At 53.0% G+C, this 13,423-nt stretch overlaps 5 protein-coding genes across 5 annotated transcripts; 4 read left to right on the top strand and 1 right to left on the bottom strand.

The window, feature by feature from the left end:
- Positions 1-56: 56 nt before the first annotated feature.
- On the top strand, positions 57-1,626 carry AYL99_06650 (hypothetical protein; the record flags this gene model as incomplete). The annotated part of the gene is made up of 2 exons (XM_018838159.1): positions 57-1,565; positions 1,621-1,626. 2 exons carry the CDS (start codon positions 57-59, stop codon positions 1,624-1,626), a joined length of 1,515 nt encoding a protein of 504 aa, XP_018692719.1.
- Positions 1,627-1,680: 54 nt separating this feature from the next.
- AYL99_06649 (hypothetical protein) lies at positions 1,681-6,288 on the bottom strand (the record flags this gene model as incomplete). Its single annotated transcript, XM_018838158.1, has 2 exons — positions 1,681-5,495; positions 5,556-6,288. 2 exons carry the CDS (start codon positions 6,286-6,288, stop codon positions 1,681-1,683), a joined length of 4,548 nt encoding a protein of 1,515 aa, XP_018692718.1.
- Positions 6,289-7,150: 862 nt separating this feature from the next.
- Positions 7,151-8,578, top strand: AYL99_06648 (hypothetical protein; the record flags this gene model as incomplete). Its single annotated transcript, XM_018838157.1, has 4 exons — positions 7,151-7,465; positions 7,516-8,086; positions 8,133-8,316; positions 8,368-8,578. 4 exons carry the CDS (start codon positions 7,151-7,153, stop codon positions 8,576-8,578), a joined length of 1,281 nt encoding a protein of 426 aa, XP_018692717.1.
- Positions 8,579-9,696: 1,118 nt separating this feature from the next.
- AYL99_06647 (hypothetical protein) lies at positions 9,697-10,896 on the top strand (the record flags this gene model as incomplete). The annotated part of the gene is made up of 1 exon (XM_018838156.1): positions 9,697-10,896. The coding sequence occupies one exon, from the start codon at positions 9,697-9,699 to the stop codon at positions 10,894-10,896; it is 1,200 nt and encodes a 399-aa protein (XP_018692716.1).
- A 1,122-nt stretch (positions 10,897-12,018) lies between these two features.
- AYL99_06646 (hypothetical protein) lies at positions 12,019-13,318 on the top strand (the record flags this gene model as incomplete). Its single annotated transcript, XM_018838155.1, has 3 exons — positions 12,019-12,677; positions 12,859-12,907; positions 13,046-13,318. 3 exons carry the CDS (start codon positions 12,019-12,021, stop codon positions 13,316-13,318), a joined length of 981 nt encoding a protein of 326 aa, XP_018692715.1.
- Between the last annotated feature and the right edge of the window lie 105 nt (positions 13,319-13,423).

The following is a 13,423-nucleotide window of genomic DNA, read 5'->3' as shown; positions in this document are numbered from 1 at the left end:
GATCCCTTCGCTTGACATCTATCGACTCCTCCAGCGGGTGCCTGCGAGACGCCACCATGGCTTCCGAAGATCCCTTTGAGAAATCTAAAGCCGATGCTCCTAAAACTTCCGATCACGAAGTATATTCAGTGTTTGGCGCCCGCGTCCGGCGCGTTGTGACCATCATCCTCGGCGCCGCCACCCTCGCCTCTCCCTTGACCGCCACCAGTTACTTACCACTCCTCCCTCTTCTCTCGGCCCATTTCCACGTCTCCCTCCAGCAGATCAATCTGACTATAACGGTATACATAATCTTCCAGGCGGTGGCCCCGCTGCTTATCTCGACGTTTTCCGACACGTTGGGTCGGCGACCGCTGTTTCTGGCGTCTTTTGCCATCTTCGCCCTCGCCTCGCTGGGGCTGGCGCTCAATCGCTCCAGTTATGCGGGGCTGCTCGTGCTTCTCGCAATGCAGAGCCTCGGATCCAGCGCCGTGCTCAGCATCTGCTACGGCACCGTGACGGACATGTGCATGCCCAGCGAACGGGGCAAGATGCTCGGTCCGGTGATGACGGCGGGGAATCTGGGCACCGCCATCGGCCCTCTCGTGGGTGGCTGGATCGCACTGGGATCCGGTAGTGCGTGGTGGGCGTTTTGGGTATTGTTGATCTTTGCCGTCGTCATGCTTGCGGCCCTCGCTGCGTTGCTACCGGAGACGGCAAGGAACGTCGTAGGCAATGGACAGGTCAAGGACAAGGCGTGGAATCGGCCGCTGATCGACCTCCACAAAAGGTGGGATCCGGAATCGGGCTCTGGGAGCAACAACCACGCAGGCGGGCTGCCGACGAGAAGCTTGAAGTTTCGCAGTCCGCTAACGTCGATCCGGATCATGGTCTATCCCGACACCGCACTCATCCTGTGGATTGTCGGCACGTTCTACGCCTTGTGGTACACGGTCCAGTCGTCGATCCCGTCCACATATGGCCGACATCCATACAACTTTGACGAGCTGCAGATTGGCCTCGCATATCTCCCTGGCTCGGCTGGGGTCATTGTCTGCATGTATATCACCGGCAAGGCCATGGACTATAACTACCGACTCGTGGCGAGGCGGACTGGCTTCGAGGTGGACAGGGTCAAGGGAGACGATCTTGCCCAGTTCCCCATCGAGAGAGCCAGAGGCAGAGGGTGTATCTGGCTCCTACTTACGAGTCTGGGGGTCACTGTCGGGTACGGCTGGGCCATCGAAGAACGTGTCCACGCGGCCGTCCCATTGCTGTTGCAATCTGCCATGGGGTTCCTGGTGACGTGGATTGTCAACTGCTTCAATGCTCTTCTTGTGGACGGATACCCGAAGATGCCCAGCACTGCTGCAACAGCCGGCAACCTGGCTCGGTGCGCGATGAGCGCGGGTGCCGTGGCAGCCATGCAGCCACTATTCGATGCTATAGGGCGAGGATGGTTCTTCACTCTGGTCGGCACCTTGACCGGGGTCGGTGGAACAGCAGCGCTTTGGACATTGAATAGTAAAGCTATGGTTTGGAGAGGCAGAAGGAATCGAACGGACGAACAAGTGACGACGATCCATGTCAGTCCGCGGGCGGACGCAGGAGGGTCCTTGAACAAGCCTCCGACCTCGATAGAATTGAGGCAGTTGAAAACGACACAAGACTCAATTTTGGACTATCACCGTTTCCACGCAGCTACCTGTCGGGTAGTGACACTGCTCTAGACGCAGGATCGGTCGGGCTAGTGATGGCTGGTCGGGTAATAGTGGGATGTTTTGCCCTGGCCCGCGACTGCCCATGCTCGAAATACTCCAAGCCCCGTTTGATCACGGCGAGTTCGTCCTGCTTCACGAAAAGGATGGTTCCATTCCGAAGGACTTCGATCTGCAGGGTCTTCGCGGCAATGAGCCAATCTCCTGGGATGAAGAAGTGACGGTCATAATACTCCTCGTAGAAGTTGTGGGAATCTGCCGAGCATATCCATCCATCGACGTGCAAAAATACGACCCGTCGGTTGTGGATCCCGACCAAGTATTGGACTTGATCGGCGAGAGGCTGGAAATGCTCAATCGGTGCCATCAGTCCATTGCCGGGTGTGATATCCTCCGCATTCCAAAACACGAGCCTGGACCGTGCGTGTGGCCCTGATGTGTCCGAAAATGTCGTGGCAAGGTATTTTTCATCAAACACGGGACGCGACCCCTTGATCAAGAGCTCAAGACCGTCCAACTCTGGGAATCGGGTGCCACTATCACCAGTCAGCCTCTCCAGAGAGTCCCATTCGTACAGGTGAGCTTCTGTTCCAGTCATCAATATCAGTTGATCGCTCCTCGAGGGATGCATACCCCAGCGGCGAGGTTTCCCATCATCTTCCCAGTTCAGCCATACCACCTCTTGACATTGCGCCGGCGTCACCTCCCATAAGATATCGTATTCGACCGTTGATATGAGGAGCCGGCTTCCTCCCGTGTTGGGCAGAATCTGTTTCACCTCAACTCCTGTACGGTGATCAAGATACTGATCTCCTAGTGTCCATAGGTCTCCTGTGCGCACCAGTTTGTGCACCGTGACTCTATTCACCATATCGCAACAGAATAAGATGCTGCTCTGAACGTCGTATTGGAGATAAAGAATGCTCGCGTGTCGGTGGAAAAGCTCCTCGCGCTCCAATCCTGTCTGTGAGTCGTAGAGATATACGCCTCCATCCTCTTTTCCGCAGAGGATGAGGCCACCATTATCGGCACAAGTCATAGCGCTGATCAACACGACATCAGACTCACCGTCCAGCCTAATATCGACAGGATCAATATAGACTTGTCCATCAATCCTTTGATGAAGCAATACGGGCGGATCCCATATGCGACAATGGTTGCCCTGAATGTCCAACAAGCGATGGCCGTCGGCACTAAAGGCCAGTTGTTTGATAATCGACTCTTTGGTTTGAATCCTGTAAAGTAAGTTCAGCGTGCTGAATTCGAAAATGCAGATAACGCCTGCAGAGTTTCCACAAGCAAGAGTCAATCCGTCGGCTGAAGACGTTAGATAATGTCCATTGGCCACTACTTTAGCTTGTACGGTGCCTTCGGCGATATTGAAGAGGTTGAGCTCGCCATCGTTGTAACTTGCAACGAGCAGTTGCGCTTCAGGAGCCCGACTGAATATCATGCTCTGGACTGGACTGATTCCGATACGTTTGTCGGCGGTAGCGCCAAGGGAACCTTCGTCTTTCCCATAGACGTCATAGACACAGGCATTCTCAATATCCCATAGGACTATGTCTTGTCCTCGATACGTAAAAGCCAAGAGAGTCCGATCGCCTGAAATTGCTGTTGTATACGGCCGCAGGAAATGACTTGCACCCTCTTGTTCGTTCTCGTTGAGCCACGAGATAGGTTCTCTTGCGTGCCCTTTTGCGATTTCCCACATGACGATCTCATTCGAACGGTATGTGACGAGCAAGAGCTGGTCTTCGTCGGCAAGGCCCAAAGAGATGAACTGATTGTGTAGCTCGAAAGTCCAGAGCAATTTCCAAGTTACAGAATTCCAAATGCAGATATGCTTCAAGCCTGCAGAGACAAGTAGGTTTCCAGTATCTCCAAACAGTAATTTCTTCACCCATCCCCCGTGATTGACGGTTTTCAGCTCTTGGCATGTCGTTGCGTCGAAGATGGCAATGTCCCCGTTCCGCATGCCGACAGCAAATGCTGTGGTGCCGCAGGCCACTGCTGTTGGACTCGCACGGAGGCTGATCGTCGACATGCAATAGCCCCATGTCTGCTCAGAAAGACCACTCACTCTTATGGACCTCGTGGAAGAACCATGTTGGATCCTCATTGCACTGTCCATTGGACAAAACGGGGCGAGAAGGTTGAATACAACAGAAGGAGACGAATGTAGCTTCGTGCCGAATCTAGTGACAAGGCGGATTATATCAGTAGCCCAGGTATCAATCAGGTCGATTTCTTCTCCACGGTTTCCGGTCGATGGCGTTTGGGTCGCCCTTCGTTTCGTGAATTGGTGAAGGGCGATTCCAGTCTGGACTAATGGTCTCAGATCAGATCCGCGAGCGATGTATTCTATCCACGATAGTACGTTTGGTGTTTTCAAGAAACAAACGAGACTCGCTGCGAACTCATCGTCATCGGAGGCAATGGAGGGCAGGTGTTGGCATAGGGCATCGCAAGCATAAGCAACGAAAGGACACCGCTCCAGAGCGATTCGTGTAGCACTGAGTTTGTTTTGTTTCGGCACGCCCATTTCTGGTCCGCAGAGGTACTTCAGACTCACCATCGCCAATCGCTTATGGCCAGTCTTCTGGTCGAGCCTAGCCACGGATATGTTCTCGTCAGAAAAGAGAAAGTCCCGCGCTGTCAAATGAATCATGCGGACTCGGTCGTCGAGATCTACGACGACGAGCTGACCACAATTGTTCTCAATGAACATTTTCACATCATCGTCAATTTCTTCCTCCATGTCCAGTCTCAATGCGTGGTAAAGTTCGGTGGTGGTAAGTGGTCGTGAAGCACAAGCAGTCCAATTCAATATCGCCCTGATCATTCGTTTCTCTCGTGCCCGTGAGAAGATCGAGTCCAGGATGCGGTGGTACAGTTGAGACATGTCAGAAGGTACCTCTTCAAGGATTTGCTGTATACCAGTCCGTGTCGAAACCCTTCTGAGCTCTTGAAGAACTAGTCTCGCCCATAAGAAGCAGCCCGAAGCTTTCGTCAAAACCAAGCCCGCAGTAAGACCACGATCGGGACCAGGCAGCCTGTTGATATTTACTTTCAGGTACTGCCCGATGTCAACGTCAATCGTCTCCTGTGACACGACATCGGTATGCACCATGACAGAAGATGTGAGGGGCAGTCCATACGAATAAAACGAGCTCCGAGAAGTCAGGAAGATGCGAATGAAGCCAGTATTGGCGGCTTGAAAGAGGTATGGGATCAATTCGTTGTCGGCCTTGCATTCGTCCAGAGCATCAACAACCCAATACTGTGGCTGTGAGGGCGGGTGTTTGAAAATGCATTCCAAGAAGAGCTTCCGCCACATAGTCGTATGGTCTGCCTGAGCCAAATGCGGATCCTTCTTGCATGTCTTGGAAAGAGACTCCAAAAGTGCGGTGTTGGCTGACGCCATCTGCCATGCCATACATCGGAAGAAGATGGTTATCGTCGACTTTGCCTTGTCTCCATGGTTGAAAAAGAAGAACTCGCATATTTTGTTGGCCTCTCTCAGAGACTTGACGACGTAACCCGACAGAACCGACTTCCCTGCTCCAGGTTTTGAAGTCAACCAGTATAACTTAGGCTGGCCTTCATTCCTCCATGTCTGAAATTCAGGGCGTGAGTTGATCCACTCGCATGTGCCGGGTACTCGCAGGGTATCGACACGCAGGTAGTCGTCTTCCGGTGAGTTGGATATGTCAAGGCTATCATCGATCAATTGCCGCTGCTCAAGACTGATGGAGTTGCTGCTGAGATCCATGACCGGTCCAAAGCCGCTCAGTGCTTCTGCAAGTGCGTTCCTCACAGCTCGATAGTTCGCTTAATGCGGACTACCAAACTTACAGATGTCTCTGTGATCGGCTTTCAAGTACATCGACCGTTCGTTCGAGTAGCCCAGGATTGCCGACTCCCTCGGGACGACCATCTTCTTGTGAAACCCGATAGTCATAGGTAACGTCTCCCAGAATGACCAAAGGTTCAAATCTTTGCTGTAATCCGGAAATTCATCATTGATTGCTTGGATTGCTGCCGAATTGGGCCGAAGGTCGTTTACAAAGGGTCTGCTCCCAGAGACAAGGAGGATCCTTGACAGCAACCCAGCTAGATCTGAGCCCCGATGCGGTGTAGCGAGGAAGAATACACTGCGTAAGCGTCGGGAGAATTTTTGATATCTTTCGTTGCGTCTCGAAAGGATATAAGCCTGCTTCGCAACCAAGCCGCCCATGCTGTGGCAGAGAAGAATAAGAGGCGCATCAGCCGCATTGGGAATTTCGGGACTGTTGGTAACCCACTCAAGAAGCGACAAGGCAAAGTCCTGTATGTTCAGGATGCTTGCATTACTCCAGTTTGAGTCATAACCGAACATATGGACGCCGACATCTTTGAAGGCTGGATCTTGCGGCAACCACTGGGGCCAGAAAAGAGCTGGGTCTTGCTTCCTGGTCCACGTTTTCCGAGAGCCTCCAGCCAGTCCGTGGACAAAGATGAGATCAGCGGTAGTTTGATTTGTGGGTTTGTATACGGTATTGAGTCCCAAAGGCCCTCTCCAGTCGTCAATTTCGGATCTCTTATCCATTTTGGCGACGAGGGAGATGAGCAGCCATGGAGGATGGATGAAACAGAAGCAGGCGACTGAAAAGGCTGCTGAGGCACGAAGAGAAGGTGCTAGGCACCTCCTCTGTGATTGCCATGAGAACGTCAAATGATTGAACAAGCAGAGTTGCCGCCTGCAGTCGTCCGGGATCGAACATCTGTAGGCCCAGAGTGGAGAGTATTATCAGGAACGGCGGCTAAGCATCACTAGCAGCAGATGCCAATTGGGGGTTAGTTGAAGGCCTTGCCTAACGGTAGTCCCCATGGATAACACAGACAAGAAGCAGTCACTGCCTGGTCAAGACAGGGAAATGTTCTTATGGATTCCATTCCCTCTCTGCTCCACAGGATCATCGGCGCACAAGGCAGATCCATCCTGACGGCTTCATGCCCTAAGCCTTTCACTGCCCTCTGCCAGACGCCACGTATCTGCCCTTCCTCATTACATCACCCACCTGCTTCAGATGGATGCCGAGATGCCATTGGGAGTAGCAGTTCATGATATCGGGTCCTTTGAAGCCAAAGGCCCGGCGCCGCGACAAGCAATTCATTGACGACGGCTATGTATTATCCGCGCACAAAGCAGCGAGTATTCAGGTCCGGAGAGGTGAGGATGGCTCAGTTTGAGGCTATCGGTTGTTGTATATTCTACCCTTTCTGGCACATGCCAAAGCATAAAGAGGTAGGCGGACCATTGTTGACATGACAACTCCACAAATGTCAAGCACGGACCAATTGGCTTGGTGGTTTACACAGGAAGCTTCTTCCCAGATATGTTCTCACCACGATCAGTTATCTGTTCGTTCCCCTCCAGCCACAAGGTCGACTTCGAAGACGGTAGTATTATGGCAGACTGCAGTCTCGAAGGTGGCACCGACCTGCCTGGAAGAAATGGATCGACATTCATTTCAAGAGCACGCAGTATTGTGGCTGGACTGAAGGACCCGTCCCTGGAAAGTTATATTCAATATGTCGATTCTAACGTAGCTGCTTGTGAGTACCTTGACTCTCCCATCGCTCGCACTTGTCTTGACTTTGAAGACTTCCCCTTAGGATCGAAGGTCAAGGGGATATTTGCTCATGGATCGGCTTCTTGGACGAGGACGGCAGCGATTCAAACGGTGCAAGTGGATGGCACCATCCTGGAATTCTTTCTGAAAGTAAAGTGCACTGGCCGCTGAAATCTCTCCCTCTAACGGCACAAGTACAGGTTACTAGAACCACAGTCGGGAAGACCACTCTCCAAGGAGAATATGTATCGACGTGGGCAATCTCACGAGCGGCTCCAGACCTCGTTCAGACTCCAATTGCCGTCGGAACATACGCGACCGACAACAATATCCACTTCCTCCTCTCCAGATTTGTCAACATGACTGGCAAGGTGCCCGATCCGAGGTCGTTGCCCATGAAGATTGCCGAAATGCATTTCAAGGGAGCGTCGCCGACTGGTAAATATGGATTCCCGGTGCCCACGAGTATGGGTGCTTGCATCCAGCAGAATAAGTGGACAAGCTCCTGGGAGAGATGCTTCACGGAGTTGATGAATACCATGTTCGAGTTTGAACAAGATGTGCATGGAAACCATGAGGAGATGCAGCAACTTCATCACATCATCCTCGAGAAGGTGATCCCTAGACTCCTACGACCGATGGAAACAGGAGGTAGAGATATCGAACCCAGGATAGTGCATGGAGACTTGTGGGACGGCAATACGTCTGTTGAAGCGACAACTGGAAACCCAGTCATCTTTGATGCTAGTAGCATATATGCCCACAACGAGTGTAAGGCACCCATGCGACATTAAGGCTATGTTGCTGATAACTGTAGATGAATTAGGACCGTGGGATTTATCTCGTCATCGACTGGATCGCTCCTATATCCAAGAATATCGGAAGCACTTCGAACCCTCACGGCCAGAAGAGGATTTCGAGGATCGCTTGATCCTCTACCGACTGCGGTTCAACTTGACTTCATCTGCTTGCCATCTGGACCACGTGCATTACAGAAAGCTGTAGGTAACGTCCATCCGTTGTGTACATCCTTCCGCTGACAGCCATGGAAGTGCAGTCGGAGATATGCGTTACCTGACGGCAAAGTACACGGACGGTTATCAAGGACCAGAGCAGAGGAAGCCAGAGGAAGACCAGACTCTGCCATCCCATGCTGGTGAGAAGAATGGCGATTTGCTCATCGTCGATACTGAGCCTCAGGGCGAACTCCATGGTCTGGTGGTCGAACAAAGGTTCGAGGATAAAACAGAATTCCCTGGTTGACCGTTGATCTCAGGCGTGAGGATAGACTCCTTGTTCCTGAAACAGCTTGTCGCGACTGCATTTGAATGAGGTATACAGAGCAGAACGGGCCTCTCAAATCTTGTCTCCAATCCGAAACCACCCTGAGCGTTCTTCCTCTTGGACCACGACCAAAAAAACAAAAACAATCAACAATCAGGATTCCCACCTGGTCACCCACGGTAGTACTAACTAATCGGCATTTGGCTTAAGTACGGCTGAGCAAACGGGAAGCCCTGTTTTCCAAATCCTATGGTCGATTGCGTAAGACTTTTGAATACTGGAAGATATAAGCATTCTCCAAAACCAGAGACTGAGACTTGATATGGTAAAACCGGCCACTTTGTGGCCATCAGTATTTATTAGGGTGCCTGTCGCGGTATGATGTCCTCCGTAATCTTGAGTCAGGTGGATAGAGATGCCTAGTACTAGTGGATGTTGAATTGACAGTAGCGCAGTTCCGGGGTGATGAAATTGACAACTGCGGTTCATATGTCCAACCTTTTCCGCTGAGGCATTAATGAGATGAGTCGATATACCATACTAAAGCCCAAAGGAGTATTTAGTGATTAGCTCGAGCTACCTGATAAGCGAGCCTACGAGAACTGCGTAGGCAGCCCGTGCCGAGTAATCGCAGTTTCGGCAGTGGCTCATTAGGCTAGAGGGCGCCTAGGAGCCACGAGGGGCATGCAAAGTGGTGTGGCTAGTGGGCTTATGCACCGTTCACAACTCCAATCACCCAAATAATAAGTGGCTTTTGCATGTGCCTGTCACGTTCCCCTTCCAACAGCCAGTTTTCTTTATCCCAAATTCAGGGCACAAGATCTCCCTCCATGCGCGAGGTCCTCCCGCGTCATCGCTGAATTGCTTGAAAATAAAGACCAGGTTGTCGATATCGTGCAACGCAAGCCCTCCCTTACCTTTCGTCACTATGCGGCCAATTTGATCGTCTTGCTCGACTCTGCCCTTCATCTCCTCTCTCCCCTCTCAAGTAGTTGCGGGTGCGCAGGCTGTAAGAAATTTCCAATCTCACATCTGCTGCCCACCAACACCCCCTTCCACCACCTTCGAACATCGTCGGTCCGTCTGAAATCCTCCAGATGTCCTACCAATATCCTATCCCTCCCACTCCGAGAGTCATCTCGCCCTCCCCCACCCCTTCCGAGTCCTCCGAGCGCCAGGACTCCTATTTCGCGCCTGTCACACGATCGGCCGCGAAGGCCCAGCGCCAACGGTCCCCTCAACCAGATCCCATAAATGAAGAGAAGGATGGCTCTGGGTCAGACTCGAGCTTGGAGAAACGGGCCCGGGCGCGCTCGAGGAGTCCTGTCTTGACCACCACCCACATGAACGGCTCGGCCAATGCCAGCAAGAGGAGACGGCCCAGTGGCCTTACTTCGATAAAACCTGTCGCTAAATCAGAGCCTCTCACAAACGGCACGATCCCATACCCGCAGTCAAATGGTCACCTTTCGCCCTACGACCGGGTCAAGAAATCCTGGCGAGAATTCTCTCGCTCTCCCTCACCGCTCGGCTTGATTCCGCTCCACCGCCATTATCGCACTTTGATCCACAAGCATGAAATCCCCCGGAAGGTCCTCCACGTCTCGATCGGGTTCTTCACCCTACGTTTATACGTGACAGGTGTGCAGACCTGGGCCATAACACCATGGCTGCTAGGCGCACTTGCCATTATTGGCCCGACCGACGTCCTGCGACACCACTCAGAACGATTTAATAGATTCTACATCTCCGTGCTGGGCGCTCTGATGCGTGAGACCGAGGTGGATGGATACAACGGCGTTATTTGGTACTTGGTTGGCGCATACGTCGCACTGCAATTCTATCCCAAGGATATCGGCGTCATGTCGATCCTTCTCCTCTCCTGGTGTGATACTGCGGCCAGCACCTTTGGTCGATTGTATGGACGTTATACGATCCGTCTGCGAAAAGGCAAGTCTCTGGCAGGCTCCCTCGCCGCTTTTCTCACGGGTGTCCTCGTGGCTCTCTTCTTCTGGGGTTACCTGGCGCCGAGAACGGGTCCGTTCGCCGACGACCCCATTGATCCTTATATGTTCCAAAACCGCCTGACGCTCCCCGCTCAGGTGAAGGAGCTTCTAGGCTGGGAGCCGAACCAGGGAGTCATTGTCGGGGACGCTGCTCTCGCAGTTATGAGTATTTGCACTGGGCTCATTGCCAGCCTTTCCGAGTTTATAGATCTGTGGGGCTGGGATGACAACTTGACGATTCCGCTCCTCAGCAGTGCAGGACTTTGGTTGTTTTTGAGCGCTTTCGGTTAATCCAGTTTTCAAGCCGCGCGGGACAGTGGCGCATGGATAGGAGAATTTCTCTTCTCAAGGCGATTCTTATCGACCGATGGGAAGAAAGTTAATTGAATATAATGACGACCTCACGCAAACCTTCTGCTCTCTGACTGCTAGACGAAGCCGACCGCCTGTCCATTTCGTCCTATGGTCGCGTCCTGGACGCTTTGGTGCCTAAGAGTCATAGGCTCCAGGCATTTTCAGACCGTGTTTCCCGCATGCTCTGCTCAGAGCTTCCTGAGACAGACCACAGAGCATATCAGATATTCACACCCAGGTAATTGTTCCTAGCCTGGGACCAAAATACAGGAACCCAGGCTGGCTGAGGACCAGACTAGGATCTACGAATGACACGCCATATTACGACAGAGTCCCGCAGACTGCCCCGTCAAGTTCCAACAGCTATTGGACGAATCAACGCCCGTGTCAATGGGGTTCAACAGGCTACGGCTGCTGGTAGTTGGTGGTCCTCCAGTAAATACCCGGAGGAGCGTAATAGAAGATACGACCACTGTCTCGCTATATTCACCCACTACTGCACCAAAGTATCATTCGTACGAGAGCCAAGGATCGGGAAAGATCTACAGGAGCCCGCAGTACAACCTCATCCAATACACCAGATCATCCCTCTGCTTGTGGTCTTTTGTATATCACAACGACGGGACGCTTGGCGGATTGTCTCCACCAACGAGGCTGAACCCCTTTGCTTTAAATTTAAAGCAAGCCATCATTCAGAAACGGGTCATAGAGTGGAAGCTTGTTCTGCTATCCTAGTCCTTTTGTGACGATCAATCTTTCACGACGGGAACATGATGACCTCGGATATCTTCTTTTCGACAAACTCTGGCTGGCGATCTTTGGAGAATGCACCGCCTCGGGATTGGTCTTCGCTCGCACTCTTCCCCCGCAACATCAGCGACCCCGAGTTTGTGGAGACCGAAGGCGACAAGCCGCCATAAATGAATTCCTTTTAGGAACGGTATCCTCCAATGCTATTTGCTTTGACGTGAGTTTTATCGACACAGACAAAGGACGGGAGGATTTCATCCTTCTCTGCCCGTTTCTGCTTGACGAACCCTGTACACTGTTGTGGCCAACATGGCGATCAGCGCCTCGATCGCACTGAGGGTGGTTGGAAACCACGCCAGACCTCGACATGTCTCCCGAATTCTCGTAAATCCAACCGGGTCTTCACTTTTACACATGAATACAACTCGCAGCATCTCAACCTCCCGGACAACCCCAGCCGCCGTCGCGGCCCAGCACATCACCACGCCGAAAGACCCGCCCAATTTCTCCCCGGAGTTCACGTACGGTGCGTACCAGGAGACCGGCACGCGACCGGTCAAGCGCATCCGATACCCGAAGTTCCAGTCGCTGGAGAGCGAGCGGGCGTTTCGCAAGCTGCACCACGCCGTGGCGCTACGGTGGCTGGGCTACCAGGGGTACAACAACGAGGGCGCGGGCGGCCATGTCACGGTGCGCGACCCTGTGCTGCCCGACCACTTCTGGATCAACCCGCACGGCAAGTCGTTCTCGCACATGACCCCCGACGATCTCGTCTTGATGAACCCCCACGGCGAGGTCGTAGAGGGCGGCAACATGCACAGCGTCAATCCCGCTGGCTGGGTCATCCACAGCGCCGTCCATGAGGCTAGACCCGATGTTGTCGCCGCCGTCCACTGCCACAGTGTGCCCAGCAAGGCCTTTTCGGCGTTGGGGTGTTATATCGAGCCCATTAACCAGGACGCTTGCCGGTAAGTGTCAATCTCAGCTGGCGGATAGAGCACGAGGAGAGGAGACCAAGAAGGGTCGATACACAGGGAGTGGGAACGACTGGAATCGACCTGTTTTTCTTTTGTATATCCTTCCGATCTGCCCGAAATAAGACGAACGACCGACCAGTCAAGAAATGCTAACGTCGACTTTTAACGTTAGGTTCTACCAAGACCACGGCCTCTACTCTGGCTTCGGTGGGATCGCCTTCGTGAGTTCCCCCTACCATTATCCCGGCCTCCCTTAAAAGAAACCCATTTATCCACCCATCCATTCATGTATCTATACTCCCCTCCTACCCCCTGAATAGTCCCCACGGCTAACCAGTCATCACCCTTTTCCTGAGCAGAAAGCCGACGAGGGCCACCACATCGCCGCGGCGCTGGGCAACACCAAGGGCGTGATCCTGCAGAACCACGGCCACCTGACGGTGGGCAAGACGGTCGACGGCGCCGCGTTCCTCTTCGGCGCCATGGACCGCTGCATCCAGGCCCAGCTGCTCGCCGACGCCGCCTGCGCGGGCCGCGGCACCACCACCATCAAGGTCGCCCACGAGGAGGCCGAGTACTCGCGCAACGTGTACAATGACGAGATGGTCTACATCATGTTTCAGTCTGCGTAAGTCTCGCCGATCCACACACATTCTGTCTCGTCTCTCTCGTTACTCTCTTCGTTTTCCGAGGAGCAATGTGCTGGCTTCACATTCGATGCACTGGGGATGCATTGA

Source organism: Fonsecaea erecta (genome assembly GCF_001651985.1).
Source record: "Fonsecaea erecta strain CBS 125763 chromosome Unknown Scaff5, whole genome shotgun sequence".
NCBI classification, from domain to species: domain Eukaryota; kingdom Fungi; phylum Ascomycota; class Eurotiomycetes; order Chaetothyriales; family Herpotrichiellaceae; genus Fonsecaea; species Fonsecaea erecta.
Note: the sequence above shows the minus strand (reverse complement) of the source record. Positions and strands in the feature narration are given on the sequence as shown.